The 25,598-nt window shown below is 44.7% G+C and overlaps 1 protein-coding gene across 8 annotated transcripts in view; it reads right to left on the bottom strand.

The window, feature by feature from the left end:
* Window positions 1-6,098: 6,098 nt before the first annotated feature.
* CASK (calcium/calmodulin dependent serine protein kinase) overlaps window positions 6,099-25,598 on the bottom strand; it is a 314,565-nt gene continuing 295,065 nt past the window's right edge. For all 8 annotated transcript variants that reach the window (XM_074359474.1, XM_074359476.1, XM_074359475.1 and 5 more), the window contains 5 exons: window positions 21,291-21,371; window positions 21,111-21,191; window positions 17,956-18,158; window positions 11,402-11,485; window positions 6,099-8,108 (listed from right to left, as the gene is read on the bottom strand). In XM_074359474.1, coding sequence (XP_074215575.1) covers window positions 7,932-8,108; window positions 11,402-11,485; window positions 17,956-18,158; window positions 21,111-21,191; window positions 21,291-21,371 — 626 coding nt within the window. In that variant the 3' untranslated portion in view covers window positions 6,099-7,931. The remainder of the gene's footprint in view (window positions 8,109-11,401; window positions 11,486-17,955; window positions 18,159-21,110; window positions 21,192-21,290; window positions 21,372-25,598) is intronic.

The following is a 25,598-nucleotide window of genomic DNA, read 5'->3' on the forward strand; positions in this document are numbered from 1 at the left end:
TTAAAATACTGTTTTTTCCATCCAGGAACATTTCTCTGTTTATTCCAGTCTTTTACATTCTCAGTGCAGCTTTGTCTTTTTATATAAATGGATTTTGTTGGTTTTTAAAAACTTGTTGCAGTTGAGAATGGCATTCTTTTACCATTAAAATTTTCTCACTTTATTGTCAATATATAAGAATACCGTTGAGTTCTGAGTGTTTTTGTACCTGCTTTTTATTAACTTGAATGGATCTCCAGTTGTTCTCTTTGGCATTTTAAGGTATGTGCTATTAGTAGCAAATCTGGACAATTTTGTCTCATCTTTTCCAATGCTTATACTTTGTTTTGTTTCTGGGTGGTGCTTTAAAAGTAGTATTAAACAATTATGGTAGGAAGAAGATATTTTAGTATGTGTTTAATATGCCCCCCTCACTGCATTAAAAAGTAGATACATATATTTTCATGGAAAAATACTAGCCTGACAGAGGTGCACAGAAGTGTTTATAGCAGTTGTCTCTGAGTAACGCAATCTGGTTGAAGTCTTTTTGTTTATCCTAATCATACTATGAAGGTCACTGTTACTTAGATAATTTAAAAGATAATGGCAGTTGTAATGCCTTTAGTGTATCACTTTTAGGTGGCTGATGTATGGTGAGGCTATTTTGTATCTTTTACTTAAGTTTTTGTTTCTTTTCAAATTAGAAGTGGGTGTTGAATTTTGTGAATTTTTTTTGGCAGCTGCAAAGATGATCATGATCTTTCTTTTTTCTTATATGTAACTGAGGTAGATTTTACCTACAATAAAACGCACAGGTCTTAGGTGTTCACTTCAGTGTGTTTGACATATACCCACGTGACCACCACCCCAAATAAGAAATAGAACATTTCCACCATCGCAGAAAGTTCTAGGGGAAATCCTGTGGTAAGCTGTTGATTGGTGTGGCTGAGCCTTTACCACCAGCCTGCGAACAGGCTTGATTTCTCCATCTCCAGCCTCGGTTTCGCGTCTTGAGGACCTGGAGCCACACGGAGGTCCCCACAGGCTGTCCCCGCTCCGGTTGTTCGGCTGACCACTCTGGGGACAGAAAGGAGCCCGATTCTCTGGCGGGCAAGTGGCCATGGGGTGGGGGGAGACAAAGCTGCCTTCTGACAGGTGACGAGGGGATAGTGGCAGCTCAGAGCTTTCAGTGATCTAAGAGCATGTCTGTCTATGGCCAAACCATCTCTGGGCACCTGTCCCTGAGATGTGAACCTCAGGAACGGCGTAGAAAGGATGTGCAGCGACCCCATGCAGCCTTGACCTTGACCATGGGGTTTCACCGGAGGCCCCATGGCTTGTGTGCTCATTCCTTGATTGAGAAAGTCAAACGCCACCTTCTGGGGCTTTCTCTCCTGGAGCGCCTTGTCTCTTTGGCTGGGTTGCCAGTTGCCCTACTACATTGTCTTTCAAAGGGGCTTGGTACTAATTCTCGGTGACCTTGAACTCATGGTCACTGTCTACTACCCTGCACCAATCTCTTGTGTTCTTTTTGTGGATTCCCAGTCTCTGCTGCAGGGGGTCACGGAATGGTACCCAGTGTCATTTATTCAGCTTATCATATTACTGCCAACTGGGGAAGATACATGTTTCTGTTCATGTCTACCCACTTAATACTGACATGTTGGGCGTGTTTTCAATGCCATGAAGTGCAGAAAATAAGGTCAATGGTAGCATTGTGCTTTTGATCCTCTGTATGTCTAGGGTAAGAAGTCTGCAGGGAGACAACTTGGGAGTCCGAGTCAAAAGGCCAGAGGCTCAGTTTCTTGGGTCTGAATGTGATCTAGGCTCTTCTATATATTTTTGGTAGGGTGAGGTTTACTTGAGTAAAGAAAATAATTGCTCCTATTTATGTTTCCTTAATACGAGTCCTCTTAAAGTGACCAGGAAAAAAAAAAAAAAGAGCGCTGCGAGCACGTTCGGGTCAGTCCATTTCTGGGGCTGAGAGCACTGGACACGTGCAAGTGTGGGTGTCTGAAGCCACCATGGTTCTGTGCTTGGGCAGAGGCCAGGGCCAGGCCTGGGAAGGAAGGGTGGCAAGTAGGTCATTGAGGCATAAGAGGGGCGGCGTCTCAGACCAAAGACCAGAGGCCAAAGCCAACCACCCAACACCCAGGGCAGCAGGCTTCCTCCTGGGCTTTCTATGCAAATGTTTAACAAAGGACAGCCTTTCCCTGCTGGGTGCCTACACCACTCAGATCAATTTAGACGGCTATTCTTAAGAGCTGTCAGAACTTGGATTTTTTTCCCTATTTTTTAAAAAAATTTGAAGCTATTTTAGATCTGCATCCAAATGCAAGCAACTGAGTTTGAACTGCTCTTGGGATGCAGCTTGGACCAGCCAGGCTGCCAGGATGGGCGCCGGGAGTCGGGGGCGTGCTCCTCCGGGAGAGGGAAGGCCTTTGTGGGAAGGTCTGTGAGGCCTAACCCTCTCCCTCTGACCGTCAGGTGGTTTGTCCTCAAGATGTTTGGCCTGCAATCTGAGGAGACAACTGCCTTTTCATGTTTTATACATTTTATTCATACATTTCTCCAACTTTGAAATGACAAAAGCCCAATTCTATGGTTTCCCATTACACAGCATCCTACAGGTATGTATAGTCTACAAAGAATACTATGGAGTTTCTCTTCCTCCCCTGTCACACAAGAGATAACTGATGAGGGTTCCATCCGCTTGTCCCGGACTGGCAGTGCACCAGCATTCTGGCCGTTCTGATGACAGGGCAAAGGGATCGGGGTGGGGGGGCGTGTGCTAAGGCATGTAAATAGATACACACAGAAAGAAAAGCGGGACATTTACAAAGAATCCGAACCTTTCCGATCCCCTCACCTCCTGGGTGTTGGAGGACACCTCCTGCACAAACGCTCTTGCACGCTAAGGCTTTGCTGTACCCTGCAAATACGTACAATGGGATACGGTGAAATATACAACAACCGTTAACATCGCTCTCTTTTTAATCACTGAGACAATACTTCAAAACCTTTTATAAAAAGGCAATTATACATACAGAAGAAAAGAACACGTTGGCAAAACTTTACGCGGAACAACCCCAGAACTGAGTTTGAATGGCGACGCGCCTGCCTTGCAGTGAAAACACGACGCTGTGGTCTCCGCACACGAGGGTGGTGCGGCCTTCCCGGCGGCCCCCGGGCCTGCTGTCCCCGCGGCCTCCCACCCCGGGACACAGCGGAGACTGCAGATCAGTTCCCCCAATTCTTGGTCTCTTCAAAATGAAAATAGGTGGGGCCACTCACCGTGGAGGAATGCCTATTTCTACTCCCAAGCAGAACTCCTTGAAAAGAGATTGCCCATCCTCTGGGTCCCAAGATGGTCACCCCCAGGGCTCTCTTGGTGAGACCACTGGCACGTTCCTTTGGTCATGTGCTGGAGAGAACGGAACCAACACATAAGTGGCAGCGAAGTTCCAAGTTTCTGCACATACACAAATAGGGAGTTGTGCTTGGGGCCAGAAACGAGATCTCCTGTGTGGGGCCAAACATCTCTCCATTTTCTTTTGCTCGGTCCATTTGCACAGGTTCAAGAGTTGATGGTCAGGTGAGAGGTGGCGGGAACTCTGGATTTTCTACCCCCTCCCCTCCAAGAGCTAAGACTTGGCAGTGCCTGTCCTAGAAATGGTGTGTCCCCCCTCCTCCTCCTCTCTCTGCAGCTGGGTCTGCCCACCTGCTGCAGCCCAAGAGTAGCAGAGAAAAGACCAGACAAAAGGGATGTGGACTGGTGAATATACTTTTTTTTCTCCCTTTCTCCCACTTCTGGATGCATGTCGTATCTAAACTTTGCTCACTAAGCTGGAAGATCTGGGACTTCCAGTAGCTCCAAGTTTAAGGCAAACTGATAAGTGGGTGTGGGCAAAACCAATCAAGCATTGAGCCTAGAGGCGACATCCTGTAACTGAAGACACCAAACGGGGAGGAAGACCTTACTTCTAAAGGGGTAAGAAGAGGAAAATCCTACCGAATGAAATGATTCATGGTTAAATCTTGTAGCCCTTCTGTTAGCTGCAGTGAGAAGCAAATGATCTTTCTCAGAGAATTAATTAGAGGCGCAGACCAAGAGAAAGAGCGCTCAGGGACCTTTACACTATTCCATGTCGTGATCAGCCTCGGTATCATAAGCCCTTGTAAAGAGGATGGAATTAGGAGGCTGTGTTCAGTTCTGGAGAAACCCCTCCCCCACCCCACAACACACACACACACACACACACACACACACACACACACACACACACACACAACACAAAACACACACACAAAACACAGCCTGATGAGAGGAAAATAAGCAGGAGGGATGAGGACCCGAAGGGGGCTTGTTTGGAATGCTGATTGCAAGGTGCCTTCTCCTCTTTCCAAGGAGACAGCGTGGGAGGCATTATAACTCAGAATTTATTAATCAAGAAATGTTCTTGCTAGCTTAGTGGCCTGTTCTCTTTGCCCCAAGTTAAGAGACTGACCGAAATGAAGAAAAGGACATCACAACAGTGGGAGATAAGACTTTGCTGTGGGCTGCCTGTCCTTAAAGGGACAGTGTCCACGCCAGGCGCGTCCACTGTCCAATTTCCTCAAGGGTGGCTCAACTGAGTACACTTTTTCAAGGAATGAACTCAAAGCCTTAATGAACAGATTAACTACAAGTGACTTAAAAACAAACCCCCAAACCTCCTCTGCAGTAATGAGAACAAAGGCTTTAAAAAAACATCATCGTCGCATGGAGCCCAGGTCTGGCGGGCTGGCCCCAGCAGTGGGAGATGGAACGGCCCCGGGAAGGGCAGCACGCGCCGATCCCTCCGACCCCTCACATGGTGAGGGCCTCGAAGTATCTAGACACCCCACCAGCTGTGGGACGGGCGCCGAAGATGCCTCCCGAATGCAAATTGCAGGAAGTAGGTCACGCATTTCTTTTCCTGTCTGAGTGAATATTTTAAACCATCTCACCTGCCAGGAGAGACATTTGATTGCATTTGAAAAGGCTACCATATTATCCTGACACTGGGAAACTTCAGATGAATTGAGTGACGTTTTCTTTTTTAGCATTCCAATTGAATATGGTGCGTGTGCAAATTAAGTACTGCTTTATGATTAGAAAATCAGGACATTCTTTTTAACAACTAACTCGACATCTTAAAAAACACCCCCTTTTTTTGCTGTGGAGAGTGGGGTTGGGATGTGGGAGAGAGCCCTCAGAACATGGCTCAATTGACCAGTGAAAGATTGAATAATCTAATCATTTGCTCTGTTCTTTTAAAGAAAAAAATGATTTGGTTGATGGAATGGAAGCACTAAAGCAGCTTTTTAGTCATTTTCTCTGATTGCTCAGTGGACAGCTGTAATGGAGTGGCAGCAGCAATGAGTTGAAATTACTCTGGATTCAGAAATATTTTCTGCCAGGTCACAAAGACAGTGCTTGAGAGAAGACGTGTATTAGTGGAATGGAACAGATGACCTCTGAGAAGTCAGACGGAATGAGTTCTGGGTGCACGAGTTTTGCCATCTGCACAATGGCGAGAGTAGGGCCTGCCTGTGCGCTTCTCCCAGGACGCATCAGTGGCGGCAAAGGGAGGACCAGCGCTACAATGGTTCTCAGTTCTGGGGCTACACATTTCAGTTGGCATTGCTCTGCTCTCCTCTGCCTGGCCCACCTTTATCAGCTTGGTGGGTGCCTAAAGACAGAGGCACTGTCAGCATCTCTGGAGATAACTGGTCTCAGAGGGCAAGAGGGACTGTGGGGGTTTCTACCAGAGGGAGGGAGCGAGCTTCTGTTCCCCAGGTGTTGTGTTCTTCTTTGTGCTTCATTGGAAAAGAGGTAGAGTGGACACTTTCACACTGAGAAGAGCCCGGATTGTGGCCAGTAGCATCACGGAATGAATGTCTGGCCTTGGCATCAGTTAAATTTAAATCAATCCTAACTCAGCCCTAAACAGCTCTCGGGGTTTCTCTCTCCATCCAGAGTATCTCTGTTTTGGTGGTTTGGTCACCCTGCTGTGGGGCCCCAACAGAAAGCAGCTCACTCAACACTTTGTAAGCTGTATACTCATCTGGTCACCGACCAAAGACGACATCAGAGGAAAAATCAACATCATTTAATAAGAGTAGGTGGGAGGGGAGGGTGACACCCTAAAAGGAGTATACAAATGCCTTCTCTTTGTGGTCCTTCAAGAGGAGCTGTTCGGCTCAGAACACATCCTGCATATCCTGCCAAGGCACACATCAATGAGGCCATCTAACCGACAAGAAGCAAACACGATGGTATTTTTTTCAAAGATCACAGGATAACAGAACCACTTCACACCCTGACAATCTAATGAAAAACCTTTCACCGATCTCCGGCAAACAGTCAGAAAACCCCCAGCCTGAGTCTCCTGTATTGGGAGAATGTGACCTCGTGGAAGGGTGATGAGATGGTTAATGTCTCTAAAGCAACAAGGACAGATGATTCTCCTGTGCCAAGGGATACAGCAAGAGGAAGGAGAAACCACAGGTGGCCTCCAGCACATTGGTGGCCCTCGGGTGCACTGCACTCTGGGAGCCAGAAGAGGTCCCAGCTGGGCTCTGGCAGAGTATTTTGTTGTCCTGTCACCTGATAGTCACTCCTGGGCCTTCGATGGTTCAATGAGCATCTAAATGGATTATAAAATCTCAAAGATTATCAGCTTGTAAACCTGAACAAATCTATAATGAAATGAAGGACCCAAAGGCATTTAATTATTGAACACATAAAAGGAAGTATATTTAAAAAAAAATTGGTCAAACTGTCCTGTTAGTTTATCATTTTAAAGGAATTTACAGGGCTGTTATAGATTATTCTTTTGGAATAATTCAGTTTATAGCAAATGCCTAAACTGGCTTCTTCATTGCACAGTATATTCTCTTAAAATGGGTGCTTTAAAACAATTACATACATATTAAAAATCCTCATTTCTTTGCTTAATTAAAACGTTAATACTCTCCGACAACACAGATCTGAAATGGTGAAACCAGCGATTCCCCCTCCCACCTTACAACAAAGTAAATTGAGACAAAATTACAAACACATTTCACTACGTGATTATTATTAATAAAAATCAGTTTGTTTTTGTTTTTTTTTTATAAAGTTGCCCGAAATGCAAGGGATGTGCATAGGTTTACAACTTAGTCATAATAGCATTATATTCTTATTCCCCTGGGTGTGCCCCGTGAACGGAATGTACTTTGCTGTAGATTACAGATTGTTTTGTCCAACACAGACACACCGACAGCATAAACGCTCGCGACTGTCCACATGCATTAAGAGTCAAGACCCAACTTCAAATCTCTAAAAGGTTTACAGGGTTCTTCAAAGAGACAGTATCACATTATCTGGATGTTACATAAAGGACTTAAAAAAAATACTATTCTAAAAAAAAAAAAAAGAGGAAAAAGAAAAGGCCTTTAAAAATTTATGAGTTTTGTAATCACTAGACTGATTTCAAATAAATAAAGGAAAGAAAGATATTCCAATCCATAAAATCAGACTCTAAAAAGAATGTAGTGTTCCACCCCCAGTCAAGGTAACAGAATCATTGTTTATTATTATTAAAATAGATTATAGAAAGCAGCATCTATTTTGTGCAGTTTTTAGGGGCCTTGGAAATAAAAAGCTATGATTTCCAAAAATATAACATTCCAAAGGATTGAATAATACATACATTTAAAGATACATTTTATTAAAGTTTAGGAGAACTGATTAAAAAAGATACTGTCTCTTTAAATTAGTGTGTAATTGTTTTTCTCCTCCTATCTATTCGGACATGACAATAATTATAAATGTAGGTCACACTACAACTAGGTAGTCTCTAGGGACCATGACCTGCTGACACAGGGCCGAGAACAAAGAGGCTTTTCCATGTACGAGGTGGCGCCAGATATCTGGGGGGGGGGCCCTAATAGACCCAGGAGACGGGGACCCACTGTGGGGCTGTGCACACGAGCTCCACGGCTTCCTCCAGATGTCTGATTGTCTCATCGATTTCATTGTTGATAATTGTGAGATCGAAGTAGTGTGCGTATGTTCTCTGTAAGATGTCAGACTCCTTCTGTAGACGCTGAAGAGATTCATCCTAAATGGCGGTGGGATGGAGGCGGGGGTGGGGTGGGAGGAGGGAGAAGCAGAGAGAGAGAAGTCAGCCCGAGTCTTTCTCTGCCTCCATTTCTCTTCGTCCCCATGTCAGAAACAGTCAGGGCCAGACCGCGATGTGCTGTATCCTGGCCTGAGGCCAAGTCTGCTTCGTGACAGAGGAGACGACGTCCCACGGCAGGGTCACAGAACTACCGCTTGCAACCGCCACTGCTCACCATGCGACAGGGGGCTCCATGCCAAACTGGACGGACCCGAGGAAACGGACACCCTGCAGCCAGCGCATGGCCTCGCCCCTGCCTAGCGGTACGGTTCCAGGGTCAGTTGGGGGCTGACTGTTGGGGCTGTAGCCCGACTCGAGCGGCTCTGCCCTCGTTCCTCTGCCCTAGGCTGCTCATCTGTCTGGAGCCTGGTGGGCTGGGGTGCTTCGGGGGCAAGGTCAGAGCTGCACCCCTGCCCCTGGCCCTCGTCTCTCGCTTGCAACGGCCCCGGGGCCGAGCTGCGTTTGCACCCAGAAGCTCCTGCCTCTGGACAACAAATTAAGGTGTATTTTTCTCTCTTCTACTTAGAGGTTCACTGTGTTCCTGGAATTCAATTACATATAATGGCCCTCACACAATAGCGGTGGATGCCAGAGGCAAAAGCTTTTTGGCTGTTACAAATAATGGATGAAATAAGGCCGTTTCCCAGATACAACGGCAACTGGCTTCTGATGAATCCCCTCAAATTGGTCTGCGTTGGAAATGGCCAAATATCACTGTTCGTAAGTACTCACATCTCTTATGGAAAAAACTCGGCAAAGCAGTTACTGAACTCTCTGCTGCAGTCAAGACGCTCCCTCAGCTCCCACAGTGGCCACAGGGAGCCTCAGGAGCTCTAAAGGGTCACCAGAAAGTCTGCCTTTGCGTCTCCGCAGGTCAGATCCTAGGCTGAACTTTTAATGGACAAATTCAAATTTGAAACCAGGAAACTTTGTAAGTCAAATGAACCAACCTCTGCCTTCCTCAACACCAGGTAGGTGAGCTGTTGGGTTGAGTCTTAAATATCTGTACAGACACAATCAAATAGCCATTCGATTAGTATCTCTCTCCCCAACTAGAGCTCAAGTCTGCCTTGCTGTGCCCAGCACTTGGCATTGTGCCTTGTACACAGTAAGTGCTTAATAAATGATACTGAAAGAACAAGCACTTGGCTGACCGAGACTGGCCACTACAGGATTTGGTGAGCGTTAATGCTATCATCTAGAGACGGAGAAAGTCTACTAGGAAATGGGGGCCCCTGATGACAGACAGAGCTCCAGAAAAACTGAAAGAGGCGCGCACTGCCAGCCCAGGACCCCGCTCCTTCTCTGAGGCCCGCCTGTCATTCGTAAAAGATGCTTCCTGACGAGCCCTGGCCTGTGGGTGCCACCGTCTCGCAAGGGGATTTGAGATGAAATAAGGACACTCGAGTCCATCACGACACCACAGTGGGGATGGACACACGCCAGAAAAGTTGAGAACTCAATCTTTTCTATCAGGACACTCTGAAATGAGACTGTCCTACCTCTTTTGTCCTCTTCTACCGGAATTTCAAAGCAGGACATGGCATGCTTTGGATGTTAGGTGCTGACTACTTCAGTGTGGATAAGACCTCAGTTAATCATCACCTTCTAAGGCCATATCAACACACTTTCTGCTTGCACTTAAAAAGCATAATATTTTCACTGTGGCTTTACTTTACAATAAACACAAAGCAAAAGCCGCATTTTAGGAAACATGGATTCACCCAAAGATAGGAGTGCTTCCTACCAGTACGAGAAGGAAGTTTCTACCACATCACTCTGGGCTGGGGGATTCTATTGGAATACACAGTCCTGGGCTTCAAACCACTAGCAGAGCTTATAATTTGCTCACAAAGCTGGGCTGATGAAAACGTTCAAGAAAACTTATGGCTGAAAGGATAAGATTTTTAACGTGGTTCTCTTCCCCAAATAATAAAGCTCCCTCTTAAGGATCTCCTAAGATGAAGCTGTCATTTGCCAGTTTCTTCCTCTACAACAGCTTGTCTGCAGGCCTGACTTACGCATGAGCAGAGTTTTTAACTCAGTGAAAACAAAATGCCTTTATTCTAATAGCAAAAGCAAGGATTTGTGGGAACAAAATGTCTACGTTCTAAATCTATGAGAGGAAACAAGGCTGTGTTTCATCACCTAGCTGGTACTTACAGGCAATTTTCTGCACCATTTTGGCAGCTATGGAAAATTAGTAAGAGGGCAGGAAAACAGGCAAAAACAAAAACAAAGCAAAGATGATAATTCAAGAAAAATACATGGTAACCAAAGTTAAGAGCTAACCACAATGTGGCGTTTCAAACATGTTTGTGTATTCAGTAAGATGGAAAAGCAGAATTTACCCAGGAATACATCTTTTGCAAATGAAATGACAAAAAATGATGACCGGAAATATGAGTGACATATGAGCCTAAATATTTAACCTTCCTTAAAGGGACACAAAGCGAACATTTCCAAGCCTCGATTTTACTGTCATCAACTTGGGTGAGTCTGGGCCAAGAGCTTCCTGGGGGTTTCTGGGCCCCGTAGGGGTGACGCTCTTCAGGATAACTGTGTGTAGCGCTTCGGCTGCAGGATGATCCCGCAGCAGATAAGCAGCAAAATACTTACCAGGCAAGCTGTAATGACCTTCTTATCTGCCCAGCAACAGAAGGCTGCCGAAACCAGCCTGGTGCTAGAGGGTGCTGCCGACTGAGTGGGCCTGAGAGGGGACAGAGCTCACATCTAGGTTTGGTGTAGTCTCCAGGGGTCTGGGCAGAAATTCTGCATGGGTTCCACTCCACAGATTGCCCAGGGGCATCTGGGCAGCCCCACCGAGGTTATAGATTGCTTACAGTTCTCCTCGGGCAAAGCGATGGTTGGCCCAGAGCTGGCCCAGGGCCCACTGCTCTCAGCACAGCCCCGTGGGGCGGGGGCCTCCTGGAAAGACTCTGCCCTGGACAGAGCAGACTTAACGGATAAGGCTGCAGGTTGACTTCTGGAGACTAAAGCCTGAACTTGCCTCATGACTCTGATCACAGAAGAACCACACTTCTCCATGTTGCTTAATTCCTAAACCTGAAAGAGGACCTCAAGCTCGGGAAATCTTAGTGGCCGGCATCAAGAACAAAGCGGAGCTTTGTTTAGCTGGCTTACTGAGATGGGGCTTTGGTCCTAAATGCACAATGCAGATGCATCCTTACTCTGGGGTGTGCTGATTAGGGGAAAGACAGATTCATTCTTACCTCATTCAAACCTGGAGTGATAGTTGGTGCGGCAATAAAGACAACAAAAGGAGCAAACTCTGCAGTTCTCAGGACCTTCAGTGCCTGTGCAAAAAAAAGAAATTGAGACTTAAAAGAAGAAATAACTAACGCACAATGTTCAAGTGGTTCCATAGAAAATGACACACCTGGAAAAGCCCTCAATTCAAATTTCTAGCAAGGTATTATTAAATTGACCAACTTTGTAAACAACTTATCAGCCAAAGGATGGACAAGAGCCATCAACAAATAAAAGCTGACAAACTGGACATTCTTATGAATCTCACGAATCCATCCAACTTATTTTCCTTTAGGAAAGTGAACACTGATTATGCTGGTTAATGTTCATTTAAACCTGACTGTCAACTGTTACCTGAATTTTAACCTCTAGGTAATGCACTGTGGTGCGGGCTCAGACCAGCAGGCTGGCTTCAGCACCCATCGGGAGCCCACGACACTGCACTTCACATTTCAGATTGCTAACGTGGAGAGCAGACCCTGGCCACAGTGACCACGAGGCCGGTGTTCACGCTGACACAGGCCTTCTGAGGTACCCTGATGGAAGCCCGCCCCTTCTGGGACCCACAGGGAAGGGAGACCTGTCCGGGATGGAGCCTGGAGCCACTGGAGAAGCCATGTGGCTGTGGGGAACTTGCAGGCCCAAGAGAAGATGCTGCACTAAAGGGAGAGGGACCTCTGAGGTTCCCTGCCAAGGCACCAGAAACCTCTAACCGTGCGAGCTCCTAGTCTGTACAGATAGAAGGCGAAGCAGACACCCACCACTGCGGGAGTTGATTCTGTAAGGGTTACTGCTTTTGCTCCTCCCCTGTGAGGACAGGACACTCCCAGGGGTTACAGCCGCCTCCCAGCCCCGCCACAAAAGCCGGTGTATCCAGGCACACAGTTCACAAGGGACTGATGTGTAATTAGTCTGCATCAGGGGTGACTATCTTACTCTCCTTTAGACAAGAATTTAACAAGTCTATTCTGCTATCCACATCGTTTGCTTTCTAAGTGGCCTTTCAGTGGTTTGCTTTGCCCTGTTCCTCCTCCCCCCTCCTGTGCCTGGTTTGCAGTAGCAGCATGTGGACTGGTTGCTTTGCCTGCAATCATACTGAACCGTGTCACTAGAATGAGCTTTCGGAAATGCAAATCCCATCGCGCCGCTCCTCCACTCCGACCCCTTCAACAGCTCCCTCTTGGCCTTGGGATAAAATGTACCCTTTTTAGCATGAATGTCAGTTCCCTCCCTCATGAGCTGGTCCATGTTTACCCCGTCAGCCTCTCTCTGCCGCTTCCCCTCCACGGACTGGCCTTGCTGAACCACTTTTAGTTCCAGGAAGGGCCCGCCTGTTCCTGCTCCTCTCTGCCTGGATGCTCTGTCCCCCTGTCCTCACTCTCCCTTTTGCTTGGCTGCGTGGTCTGTCTCCTGAAAGGCCGCTGGGAGCTCTGAGCCGAGGTCAGGTGCCCCTCTCGTGTGCTCCAACATCACTTGGGCATCTGTGGTGCCCATCACCCTGGAAATGTAAGTGCCTGGATACTGGCGGGTAAGCATCTTGAGGGCAGGGGCTGCGTCTTGTTCAGCGCTCACCCCCATCCCCCAAATGGCACCTGGCAGAAGTTGTCCTATGATCAAACAAAAATGTAAAAGCGGTACCTACAATTTTCACAAAATCTGTTTTGAGGCAGGTTTGACTAGAAGGCACTGTGCTTTTGTGGCTGAAGGGAATCTCTTGGCCTCTATGAATATAAGGGCATGAATTAGTAAAGGTTTTGACTTTTCCGTTTAGTGCAAGGTTCACCTTCACGAGGCTTATGCTTCCGAATTTCAGCTGCAGTGTCTCGTCGGTAAGGGAGCTGGGCCTACTGTTTTCCCCACCCATCCAAGTGCTTTACCTGTGACAGTCACAGCCTTGGATCCCCCTTGGGAGAAAGCTTGTCAAACTCACATATGTTTATTTCTGAAAGAGGTCATTGGCATCTCTGCAAATCCTTTTGTGACTGAAGACTAGCAAGAAACAAACACCGTGAAATAGTCCACGTTGAGCTCAATCGAGCTTAACAGGGATCTTCACTTAGAGATGTCCTTTTTTCCTATCCTTCCTGTGCTATGAATCAGGTGACTCTAGGGTCAGTTGAGACAAGTTTTCGTCATCACCTGACACCCACCCAGAGCCACCTTCTGGGTGACTTAGATGGGGAAAGAATCCTAAGGCACAGTCCCTACCTTTGCTTCCATCCCTGAAGCTCCTCCGAGTGCCAGGTGGCAGGCCACGCAGCCTAGATGCTGAGTGGGACCCAGGGATGAAGTCGAGAATGCCACCCCAGGTGTAGAATGTCCTTTTCTCCACTCAGTGACCCCAGCCTGAGAGCCTCCCAATTTTCTGAACATTTTAAGTTCTAGCCTGCTGGTATGTTACGCCAGAAAACCCATCACGTGGAAACCATCAGCTCGCTGCAGACTACCCTTCTCTGCACTGCCTTCACGCCCTTAGTCTCCATCCCCAGAGACAGGAACTGTCAATGACGACTATACTTACCATGCTGCCAAATGCCTCCTATGTCTACAAATCAGGTTATGAATATAGCAATTCCAAGGAAAGAACAGGCATACTTCTATTAGATGAAAATTATGTGATCCGTGACATTCTCCTTTTCGGCCTGGTTGCCAGGAAGTTCAGAGCTACATTTCACGTTTATCACATTAACTTCAGTAGCCTCTATGGTTCGTATATTTGCTTCCTCCTTCTTTTCATGGCTTTAACTTTCTAGCCTGTATTACTGTCTTTGCAAAAGTTGTAAGGTGCCTTGAATACTGCCTGAGATATTCTTGCCTAGTTGCCCTTAAATCTTCAGCAGAGTCACCACACATGTCCCCAGTTGTTCTCTGCTCTACTGATGGGTCTGAGGGGGGTGCCATTTTGTGTGCGGCCTCAGCTGGCCTAATGTTCAGGAACAGAAATGGAATTGCTTTGCAAGATACCCCTCCCTCAGGCCATTAATAGGTGGCTTTAAGATGTGCTCTAAACCCTTTTCCTTTTTAGCTTTTAAGATGAGACACAAATTTGTTAATATTTATAGGCAAATATCTCTTTCTGAATCCCAGAGAGGGGAGAAAGACTCTAGAAAGATCACTGAAAATATGTTGGATTCAAACAGCCAAAGAAGCATTAATTGAACATTTAAAGCTAATTCTTTAGTTCTCCTTAGTGGAGAGACATTGATTTAATGGCTCATCTATGGCCAATAATTAATCTCAGGTTACTACCCTCAAGGAATAAAAACTCACTGGACCAAGTATCTAAGTAGATTTCCTTAAGACTTAACCTGGTTTGCAAAATTAAAAAGTACTTAAGGGCAAGCATCTGAGTCATTCTGTACAAAAATCTAAGGGTTTAAGGAAGAGCACAGTGTCCCCAGAAACACTCTTAGGAGAGCCAACTGATTTAATAAAACAGCCCTTAGTCAGAACCTGGCTCTTGTTTCCAAGCCCAGATTCCTAACAACACTGTACCTACCCTTGATGACAACCCTTCCCTCCAGGACCAAAAGCAAACCCACAAAAGTTCTGCTACTGTCAACTCTTCAATGCAGCAAATGGACAAATCAGAATAAAACTAAAATCTGAAAGTGTTTTCATTACACACTGGACCTATTCCAGTTTTGTTATTTTCCAAGCCACGGCTTTGTTTCCGTGAGAAATTAGCTCTATAGCTTTCATCAGGTTTGACTGCCTTACAGATTTTTCTAAATGCTAACACAAAGATTTAAACTGTACTGCTACACACAAGGTGGACCAGCTCAGGGACTCTCGGGGTTAACTCTTCTAGATGGCACAGTGAAAGGAGGCTGGGATTCACTAAAAAAACAAAAACAAACAAACAAAAAAACCCCAAATACAAACCAAGGCTGTTGGTCACAATTACATTAAGCCTTGGTTTCTTCATCTCCAAAAGGAGATACTGATATCTGTCTCAGGGTTACAAGGATCAGGGGAGGAGTACGAATGCTTGGGAAAATACAGAGCACTGTAGAAACAAACACAATCTATTTCTTACTATTTTAAAAGAAGCCAGGTTACTCATTTTCTCCTAGTTCAGTGTCTCTACATGGTCCTCGGGGTTTAAAGTTGGACAGTATCTTATATAGTATTGTCAGACATGTGTTGAATTTGGCCCAAATTGTCTAAAATCAGTTACGATGGCACAACCTAAATGAGCAGACCACCGGCGGCAGGCGGGCTCTCTGTGGTTCCCCCAGAGTGAAGTCGTGTCAGCAGTGGCACAAGTGAGAGGGTTTTAAAAATGCCACATGGCACTCCTCCCGTTATGGAGAGCTTCCAATGAACACTGAGGAAGGAATTTCATCCTCACCAGCTTGCCATCTTATTTGTGTTCTTAGCTCCTGGCACAAAACTAAAAGTACCTAAGACAAGCTGGTTGAGGCAAGCCATCTCAAAATGTCCGTGAGAGACAGCGGCGCGGGCAGTCACCCGGGCCGGCGGGAAAGGGCACGGAGAAGAGAGCCCCCGGAGCCGTGAGCCTCTGCCTGACAGCAGGTGGTCATGGCCACGGGCATCCTGAAGGCAGGGTGTGGGCCTCGCCTCCCCCAGGGGGAGAGTGGGCTGAAGGCAGAGAGAGGCCTGGAGGCAAAGCCCAGGCGGTGCGGACCCTGGGGCCCCTGCGCTGGCAGGACTGGGCCCGGGGACCCTGGGCGGGAGAGCCTGGGACCAGAGTGGTCAACCAGACCTATGAGAGGAGTGGGACTTGGGTGATTCCTGGCCCGAGGGCCACAGGCCCTAAGAGGCTCAGGCAGCGAGCAGGATCCTGATCTCTCCCGGGAGCACAGTTCTGAGAGGAGGGGACATGGGACACGGGAGGGGAAGAATGCAGTGAGCTCATCCAGCGGACAGGGAGCAGGGAAGATGCCCAGCCCGGGCCGAGGGCCACCCGTGAAAGTCACTGCTGTGGGCATCCTGCTAAGGCCGAGAGAAGTGCCTCCCGTTCAGCAGTGCAAAGCAGCGCATGACCGGGCGAGGGTGAGGGGAGAGCTGGATGACGGGAGTGGATGGAGCAGCGGTGGCAGCAATGGTGGCAGCGGCAGCAGCAGGTGAAGCAGAAAGCCCTGGAAAGTGGACGGAGGTAATGCAGAGGGGGTCTGAGGAGGCCTGCAGCCAGCATACTTCTAAGAGACATTACTACCAGCAGAAAACGACGTTCAGGTGAAGACCAGTGTGGAACCCAAGGAGAGGACGGCGAAGACCAGGACCAGGATTGAGACTTTACCTCTAGCCACCCCTGGCCAGAAGGTTTTTCCAATCCCTAGTAAGGAGGGATTAGTAGTTAAACAAAAATCATCTGTGTTACACGTCACATATTTAGTTCTATAAAGGTCCAAGTTAACTGTTAAGTAAACTGTATCATGTTCACCTTCTGTTGCTTTCCTCCCCAGCCCCTTAACCTGATTCCAAGTTCAAGAACCCCATCAGGTGCTGTGACACAGAAACGGATGAACCCACTGGCCACGATGCTAGGATCTTGGAGCCGAGTAACTAAGCCGTCAGGCCGCAGGTCACAGAGACCCTGGCCATGCTGGTTCCAGCCTCCCTTTGGGGATGACTAGTTGACCCCAAGTCTCATACAGTGGCCCTTGAACAGGGACCGTCCCCGTCTGGGATAGCCAGCTAAGCCTTGTGACAAAACAAGCCTGCTTGAGGGGAGCTGGTCTACTGTTTCACCAGGTTGTATTCTGCTTCCATTTATGAGTGATGAGGGATTTTCGGTACAGGTCGGGCTGGGAGTCACACGGGCACCCACAAGCCTCCTATAACCTGCCCTGATGTCTACAACACCCAAATCCTTCCTACTGGGCTGAATGCCACTTCTGCTGAGTTTTTCCTCAGACGTGAAAAACAGCTTGTCAGCGTTGCTGGTGTAAGGCCTTTGGCTTTCTCCTTTTCAGGTGTAGTGACCCCTATTGCTTCCAGCATGGGGGGCATCTGCAAATCATCTGCCGTCTCTGCGTCTAGCTCTGAGTCCTCTCCAAGTGCTCCGTGCCCTCCCTCGTTTTAGCTCAGGGTCAGGCATCGTCCCTCAGGAGAGAGCTGGCAGAGGCTGAGACCCTGCTCCGTCTGACAGCCCCCGGGCTCCCTCGTGTTTGCATTCATAAAGCTACTGCTGTGTTTCAGACCCAGGCCCCAGGATCAGCGTTTCTCGCTGGCGATTAACATAGGATGCTGGCGGAGGCTCTGATGGTCCAGTGTGAGCTGTACCAAGACAGGAAAGGTGGCTGTCGTGTTAACAAAGTGCCAGATACATCCTGAGATCAGACCAGTGTAGGATTTCTGGCAGGCACAGACCTCATCAGGCACTTTATGGAGCTTCTAAGTCTAATGACACTTCCCTGTAGTTTACTAATGAGATTACCACGTGACCTGTGATGTTCTGATGGCATTTCTGATTTCAGAACCTGAGCTGAGCATGCAGCAGGCTGACAGGGACTGGTGGTGGTGGTGGGGGGGGCGGGGCGGGCAGTACCTGAGGCTCCACGTCCAGTATCGCGATCAGCCCCTGCTCATGGATCTTCCGGATGGTCTCCAGTTTTGTCCCGTACATCGCATCCTCGTGGCTGCCATACTCCAGGTACTCGTTATTAGAGATGTCTTGCATCATTTGGTCATGAGATACAAAGTAATAGTTCTTTCCGTTTTCTTCATCTTTCTTTGGAGGTCTGGTTGTATCTACAAAGTTACATATCCAGAGAGGTTTAAAGGGCTGAGCTTATGAGCTGATGCTCCCAATGGACTTACCGAAACTCAATCTCTTCCTAAAACCTGTGACTTCTGTAGTATGTCTCATGCCTTGCCCCAAACCCCAGTATCTTTGTAGAAGTAAATTCTAGAAGTCGTATTTATGTCATATTGGACCACAGTAGCTGGCTAGTTGTTTGCTTTGGTGAATCTTTCAGTGTTTAGATGGGATCTATTTCATCCCTTCATGGATCACCACGGGGGAAAGACACTAAATGACCCAAGATTAATGGAACTCACTGTATGCCTTAATGCAGTTAGGTCTTAAACAGAAGGAAAAAAGAATTAAAAAAAATGAACACCACATATAGTTATTTAAATTTTTTCAGTTCTTCATTCTCACTAGCCACATTTCAAGGGTCCGATAGCCACATGTGGCTACTGGACTGGACACTGCAGCTACTGAATGCTGTCATTGTCAGAGAACGTTCTATTGGACAGTGCTGGTCTACAGCAGCATGCAAAAGAATGTTAGAATACAGCAAATGGCATATTGAAAACACAGTGACTGAAGCCATATGTGGCCATGATAGCTAGGAAAGACCTAGACCAGGAATTGGCAAACTATGGCCTGTGGGCCAGATTGGCCCACTGTCTGTTTTTGTAAATAAAGTTTTATAGGGATACAGCCACGCTCATGTGTTTACATACTGTCTATGGCTGCTTTCATGCCACAGTGGCAGTGGAGTAGTTGTGACAGAGGCCATATGCCCTTCAAAACTTCAAATAGTTATTACCTGGTCCTTCATAGAAGAGGTTTGTGGACCCCTGACCTGAGTGAGTGTATACTAAAATATCTGCCAATAAGTCTAGTTCTGTGGGATACCAAGAGGACCAGTATTCTGCAAAACACAGTCTAGGAAATGTTTTTCTAGACAAGCCAGGAACATGAGTTTTAATTTTCTTTCTCCCTTTGCTTCTTTTCTTCCTTCAGCAAGAAGAAATTTACACCACTCTTGGTTGTACATGGGTCCAAACCCATGGGGAGTTCCCCCTCTCCTGCCCCAGCCAGGCTGTCAGAACTGCCACATGCTTATGGACGTCAAAATGTGGATGTCTAAAAGAAAAGAAGAACCCTTTCTCCAGACACAAAAAACGCTGAAGCAGCAGCATACTATGTTTTTTTTCCCCCTGTTTTTTGTTTGGGTGAGGGAGGTAATTAGCTTTATTTATTTATCTATAGAGGAGGTACTGGGGATTGAACCCAGGACCTCGTGCATGCTAAGCACACACTCTACCACTGAGCTACACCCTCCCCCCAGCAGCATACTAGGTTGATGCTGTCCTACCTTCAGTCATCCTGGCAGGTAAACATGTTACAGACATATTCGGGCTCAAATATGACAGCAAGGAGACAGGACTGGGGTCTGCAGCAGCATGCTTTAAAACCAAGCTAGTTAATTGGCCATTTAATAACATGCAAGTTCCATTGCTTATGTGGTCAAGAGGAAACCAGATGTTACTTAAGCTTGCTGTACCCATGATCTAGATGTAAGGAGAATTAAAAGGACATTTCTAAGTGTTTTACTAGAAAACTCCAGTGGTACCAACTGAAACGATATTTAATGAATTTCTTTTGTTGTGTCAGTCAGACAGGGTTCTGGGATGAGGGTGTTCTTATGAAGCCTCACAGCTCTCTGGGGCGTAGAGAAAACAGTAAGTGGTGTTGACCTGGCATCAGAGGGCCCTACAGGATGGACAGAGTCACTCTTCTTCACATTTTCTCCTGTTGCTCTTAAAAATCATTCTCCTTCAGCTCTTCCCACTCTGAACAAAGCTCTAACTGCTAGAAAGCTTTTGGGATTCAAATTTTAAACTTTGGAATAATAATGATGATAATAATAATAATAAAATAAATGATAGTGGCAAGATGGCTACTATTGATCCAGTATCTGCTAAGTGCTTCACATGATCTCAAATCCTTTTTACTTTCCTGGGACTACTTCATTTTATACTTGAGGAAACAAAGAGGGCAAGAGATTAAGGATAAGATATAGAAAATAAGGGGAATAAAATGTTACAGATTTAAAATTCTTTATAATAAACAATGGAAAGCACACTGGGTTCTAAAAGCCATCAATTTAGGTACTAAGGAAAATATTGCTGTATCACAGAAAACTAGATTATCATTCAAATATTTTTTTTTTAAGAATAATTTATCAGGGTCATGCTTATGACATAGTGGGAAAAATTAGGTTACAAACGGACTGTATGAGCCCAGTTTTGTTAAACAACAACAAACAAATACACATGACCCGTGTTAGCACTAAGAAGCCTGTAAGGATAGACAACAAAATATTGCTAGCACTACTGGGATTATTGTTAACTCATTTTCTTCTTTTTCTTTTTTGGATTTTTCCAAACTTCCTATAATGAACAGTTATTACTTATGTAATCAGAAAAAATATGTATATTACACGATTAAAAAAGTACTAGGAATGAATGGACCTGGAGATGGTTATTCTAAATGAAGTGAGCCAGAAAGAGAAAGAAAAATACCATATGATATCACTCATATGTGGAATCTAAAAAAATGACAAATGAACTTATTTACGAAACAGAAACAGACTCACAGACATAGAAAACAAGCTTATGGTTACCAGCGGGGGAAGGGCCAGGAAGGGATAAATTGGGAGTTCGAGAATTGCAGATACTAACTACTATATATAAAATAAACAAGTTTATACTGTACAGCACAGGGAATTGTACTCAATATCTTGTAATAACCTATAATGAAAAAGAATATGAGAACGAATATACATATGTACGTGTTTGACTGAAGCATTATGCTGTACACCGGGACTTGACACAACATTGTTAACTGACTACTTCAATTAAGAAAAAAGTACTAGGCAAAATAAAGGAGAGGGAGACATTGCTTACGTGGAATAGGGTACGCAAACCGGTCTGGGTGCTTTGTGATGAGGGTGTTTTTTATGTGTCTTCTCCCAACACCATGCGCACCTATGTCATTTTTCAAAAAGGAAATTGACAATTGTTAATAACGTTCATAAAATGTTTTGAAGATGAGAATAAGAAAGCCACTCATGCACGCAAACTTACCTAATAAGACTAGTGTTTTCCTTTTGAATGCTGGCAGTTTTACTACTTCTTCATATGTAACAAGATCTAATTGATCAAACACTAAAATGTAAAGATTTAGAAGGAAGGTAAATTTATGGAAGGAATATTTCACGTTTATAAATTTTAATTTTACTGGCAAAACTAAAGTTACTGTAAAACCACATCTTAAAAAATATGAATCCAACTTATGATATATAGCTTACATGTAACATAAGTCCTATAACCTTTCGGGAGAATTTCATTTTTATGCCCATGAAAATGCACTTTAGAACCAGGGGCATCCAAAGATATGTTGAGCACATGCATAAAATTCCACTTGTAAAAGATACTGCATCTCTTTTCATGCAGTATCCAACAAATCATATGAATTCATTCAAAACCACATGCTGTTCATATTTTTGCAATTCTAGGAAATCAGCAATACTGAAAAGAAAAAGTCTGCAGACAGTGACCAACATGAATATAGCATGAGTGCAACTAAAGTTAACCAAGAAAGAGACCAGCTAGATTATTTCTAGGGATGGATGAGAGATGCATGGACCGCTGGTCTTTTGACTTGACGGTTCTTTCTTTCAACAGAATGTGGAAGGTAGCATGCCAGATTCTTTCAAAGTCAAGTTCCGTGACTATGATTTCACAAGCTTTGGAAATGAGCATCTCACAAGTGGTACTGTCACCCAGCTATCCACTCACTGGAAAGTCTTGGGCAAGTAAGTAGGGCAACGTGCTTCCCCTGCCCCAAACTTCGTCAGCCCGTGTGCGGTAAATCAGGACGGACGGAATGGAGAGAGGCACGAAGCAGAGTCTGAGCTTGGAAACCTCTGCAAAAGGGGAGTTTTCTAACCATTACAGACTGAGAAGGAATACTTTAAAAAATACTTTTTGGAAACCTGCTTCTTAACAAAACTCTTACAAAAAATTTCCTGAGACGACTGTTCCTGCTGAAGTTTAAAACGGAATCCAATTCTCATGTACATGTATTTGAAAATTCTCACAAGAAGGCTAAGATCATGCGTCTGTCCTTCCTGTAAAGTTTTCCCTTGTCGCACTACCCAAATCCTGCCACAGGCGCACACTGAAATTTCTTATTTTTAAAGGACTATTCAATAAGCTCTGGATTTTAGAGGATTTGAAGTAAATTCCATGAAACTGATTCCATGGTGTAATAGAGGAATCTAGGATGCTCCTGTCAACCATTAAGAGAAGCTTCTGCTCCCTGAAACAATACGGCCAAATGCTTTTGAATATCAGCTCAGTCCTTAACACTTGTGATCTTCCCGGTAGCAAAGAACCTTAAAATGCAGAATAGGATATTCTGGAATGCAATAGACCAGAAATAAACAAAGTATCATTCTCGAAACTACTTAAAAAAAAAAAAAGAAAAAAGAAACACAATATGTTAAAATAAGGGTTAGTGCATGTTAATGGGTATTTGTGCATTTGTTTTCGTTTGATAACCTGATTCCAAGGTTGACTAAAAGACTTTAAAGCATATTCTCTAGCAACAGCTAAAAACCCAGAAATGCTTTCTGTGTTTAGAATGGCAGACTCACAAAATCAAAATGAACATGAGGTTCTCTGGGTGGCAGAGCTCGCTAGTCATGCTGCAGTGGTAATGGAGTAACGGGTTGCAAAAATAAAAGCAGGAGAGCTTACGGCACTGCTTTTTATAACTATTGCCCTCTCAGTGACATTTCCATTAAGAAAAGTAAGCTTATGAAAGGTCCATCAACAAGCTGATATGTTTTAATATATAAAAATAAGCATCTCACACAAGAGCCAGATGATGACACAGCTTTCTGAGTGATACACACATCCCTTTCCCTCTACACAGCCCTGACTCCAGTCCTACTGAGTTAAGTCATTTTTTCCAAACACATGAGTTAGAGATCAACAATCAACACGACAAACGGATGAACAGATATGTTACACACCAGTATCTTAACCATAAACGAGTAGCATGAAGAGGTTATTCTGGTCTAAGTGAAATCACCACATGGTCACAGGATTGAGAAACAATAAAAAGGGATATTTTAAATACAACACACAACGAATGTAAGGAGAATACTTAAAGACAACGTTTAAAGGTTTTAAGCTGTTTGCTGATTAAAGAAAAAGGACTTAATGAGAGGAAACCACCAAAAACAAAGAGGCATAGTCACTCAACAGGTTACTTACATGCACAGAGGCCATTGGGAGTAAGACAGCATGAAAAATGTACAGGGGTCATTGAAATATGACTTTTAATATATTAGTAAAATAAAAGTATAATATGCACAAAAGAAACTTTACCATGCAATATTCTAAACACGAGGCAAATAAATCACATTAAGAAACAAACTCAGTTTAATAAAAATTCAACAATACCCTTATATAAAAGCCAGTGGGTTTGATATACTAGCATATGTATACACCTTGTGTCTGGGAATAGTTATAAGAAACCTTCAGGGAGTGTAGGTGTGGAAGACCTCCTTTTGGACCTTTTCTAATCACGTGTGCCTATCACTTTTACTATTAAAAAGATGTCAACAGGGCAGTGAGATTATGGGCCACTTTTGGTCGTCTTTAGAGTTCTCTGTATTAAAGAAAAAATGGTAGTAGCTTTTTAAAGTCAACAGTACTAATCTGTGGTATTAGGCATAAACACACCTGAGTTGGTACTGTAGAAATCCTCTGTTCCTATGTGTGCATGTAAATGGGGAATCTCAGGATATTTAAATACCACTGTGTTCAGGGCTCTAACATTTAAAAAAATGAATTAATGAAGGCTTTAAAAAAAGTTTACATTAGTAACTTGATCTTAAACTGATTTTGGAAGTCCTAGGGCTGAGGAATCTCAATGCCTCAAGAGTTCAGTTCCTCCAGCAGCATGACTGCTTTCTGCAACAAATTTATGTGGCTAAAAATCTTTCGTGTGTTGCAGAAAAGGTATTTGCTGTAAACATTACACACACCATAACCAAATCCATTCCCAAGGCTTCAGAAATACTGTCTGACATACTTTGCTGACATCATCCTGATTTCCTGGTAAGCTACTCAATGTTCATGACATTTAAAGTATTTAGGTAACTACTTTCCAGTAGAATATTTTCCATAAATAAGCCTTTAACATCGATTCATTGTCTCAGTCGGAAAGGCTACAAGTATCTTTAAATACTGTACAAACCTACACTTAGAAAAGGCACTGCACGCTGGTAACCCTGGGCCGAGTGCACACTCCAATGCCCGCAGTGTGTTAACAGCTGTGTTTGCAGGTGTGTTACAGGTGTGTTTGCAGCTAATGCATCTGAATGAGGGGGCCAGGTTCAAGAATGGAGCCCTGGAGACGATGGGTCCTAGAGAATGAGTGTCCATCCAAAAGGGATGTTAACAGCTTAGAGTCACTACGGGAGAAAGTGGGCCTAATATTTCCACACCCTCTGGTCTTTCAAAGGAAGGTAGAAACCCAGATTTCATGTTAAATATCTGGGTTTCAAATGTGGTAACTAAATTAAGTTATTTTAAACGTGTGTATGGGGAAAACAAAACTTAAATTTATGGGTCACATTCAGCTAACAGACTGCCACTTTATAATGTGAGATGGAGGCAACATAGTTTGAACAGAATTCCGCTTTAGGGGGAGGGTAGAGCTCAGTGGTAGAGCGTGTGCTTAGCATGCACGAGGTCCTGGGTTCAATCCCCAGTACCTCCATTAAATAAATAAACCCAATTTAAAAAAAAGAATTCTGGTTTAACTAGACATGTGGAATTTCCTGGTGACAGAAATGGAGATAATTGTAGTATTTTTCATTTCCATCAGTTCTAGATATTGACAAAGTTCTCATCCTTCATTTTTACTACAAATATAAACAACTTCAAAATTTAATGATAAGGTTTGGATCTTGCCATCAATACGTGCTGAATTCTCAAAGATTTGAAGCAGAAAACAAAACATGGCCCTTGTTTTAACTTACCGAGGACTAAGGGAAGAACCCCCACTGTATTTCACAATCAACTTTTGAATAAGCCAGAAAACATCCTTCCGAAATACAGTTTGATTTGTGGCCTATAAGCCCATTTGACTAGTTCTTGGTATTAAAGACTATGATATTTCAACGTTCTCAAAGCATCCGCCTTCCCAACAGAGGTCAACAGTACGTGTTCCTTTTAGAGCAATTCTTTATATAGGCAACACCACGTATTGGGATAAACTTTCATCATAGCTAAAAGCAGAACAGCTGATAAAATACTTAAGCTTCCTGATAGTTTCATTTCTAAAGTCAAGGTAATTAGTAAGCAAATGGTCCT

This window comes from Camelus bactrianus, chromosome X, assembly GCF_048773025.1.
Source record: "Camelus bactrianus isolate YW-2024 breed Bactrian camel chromosome X, ASM4877302v1, whole genome shotgun sequence".
NCBI lineage: Eukaryota > Metazoa > Chordata > Mammalia > Artiodactyla > Camelidae > Camelus > Camelus bactrianus.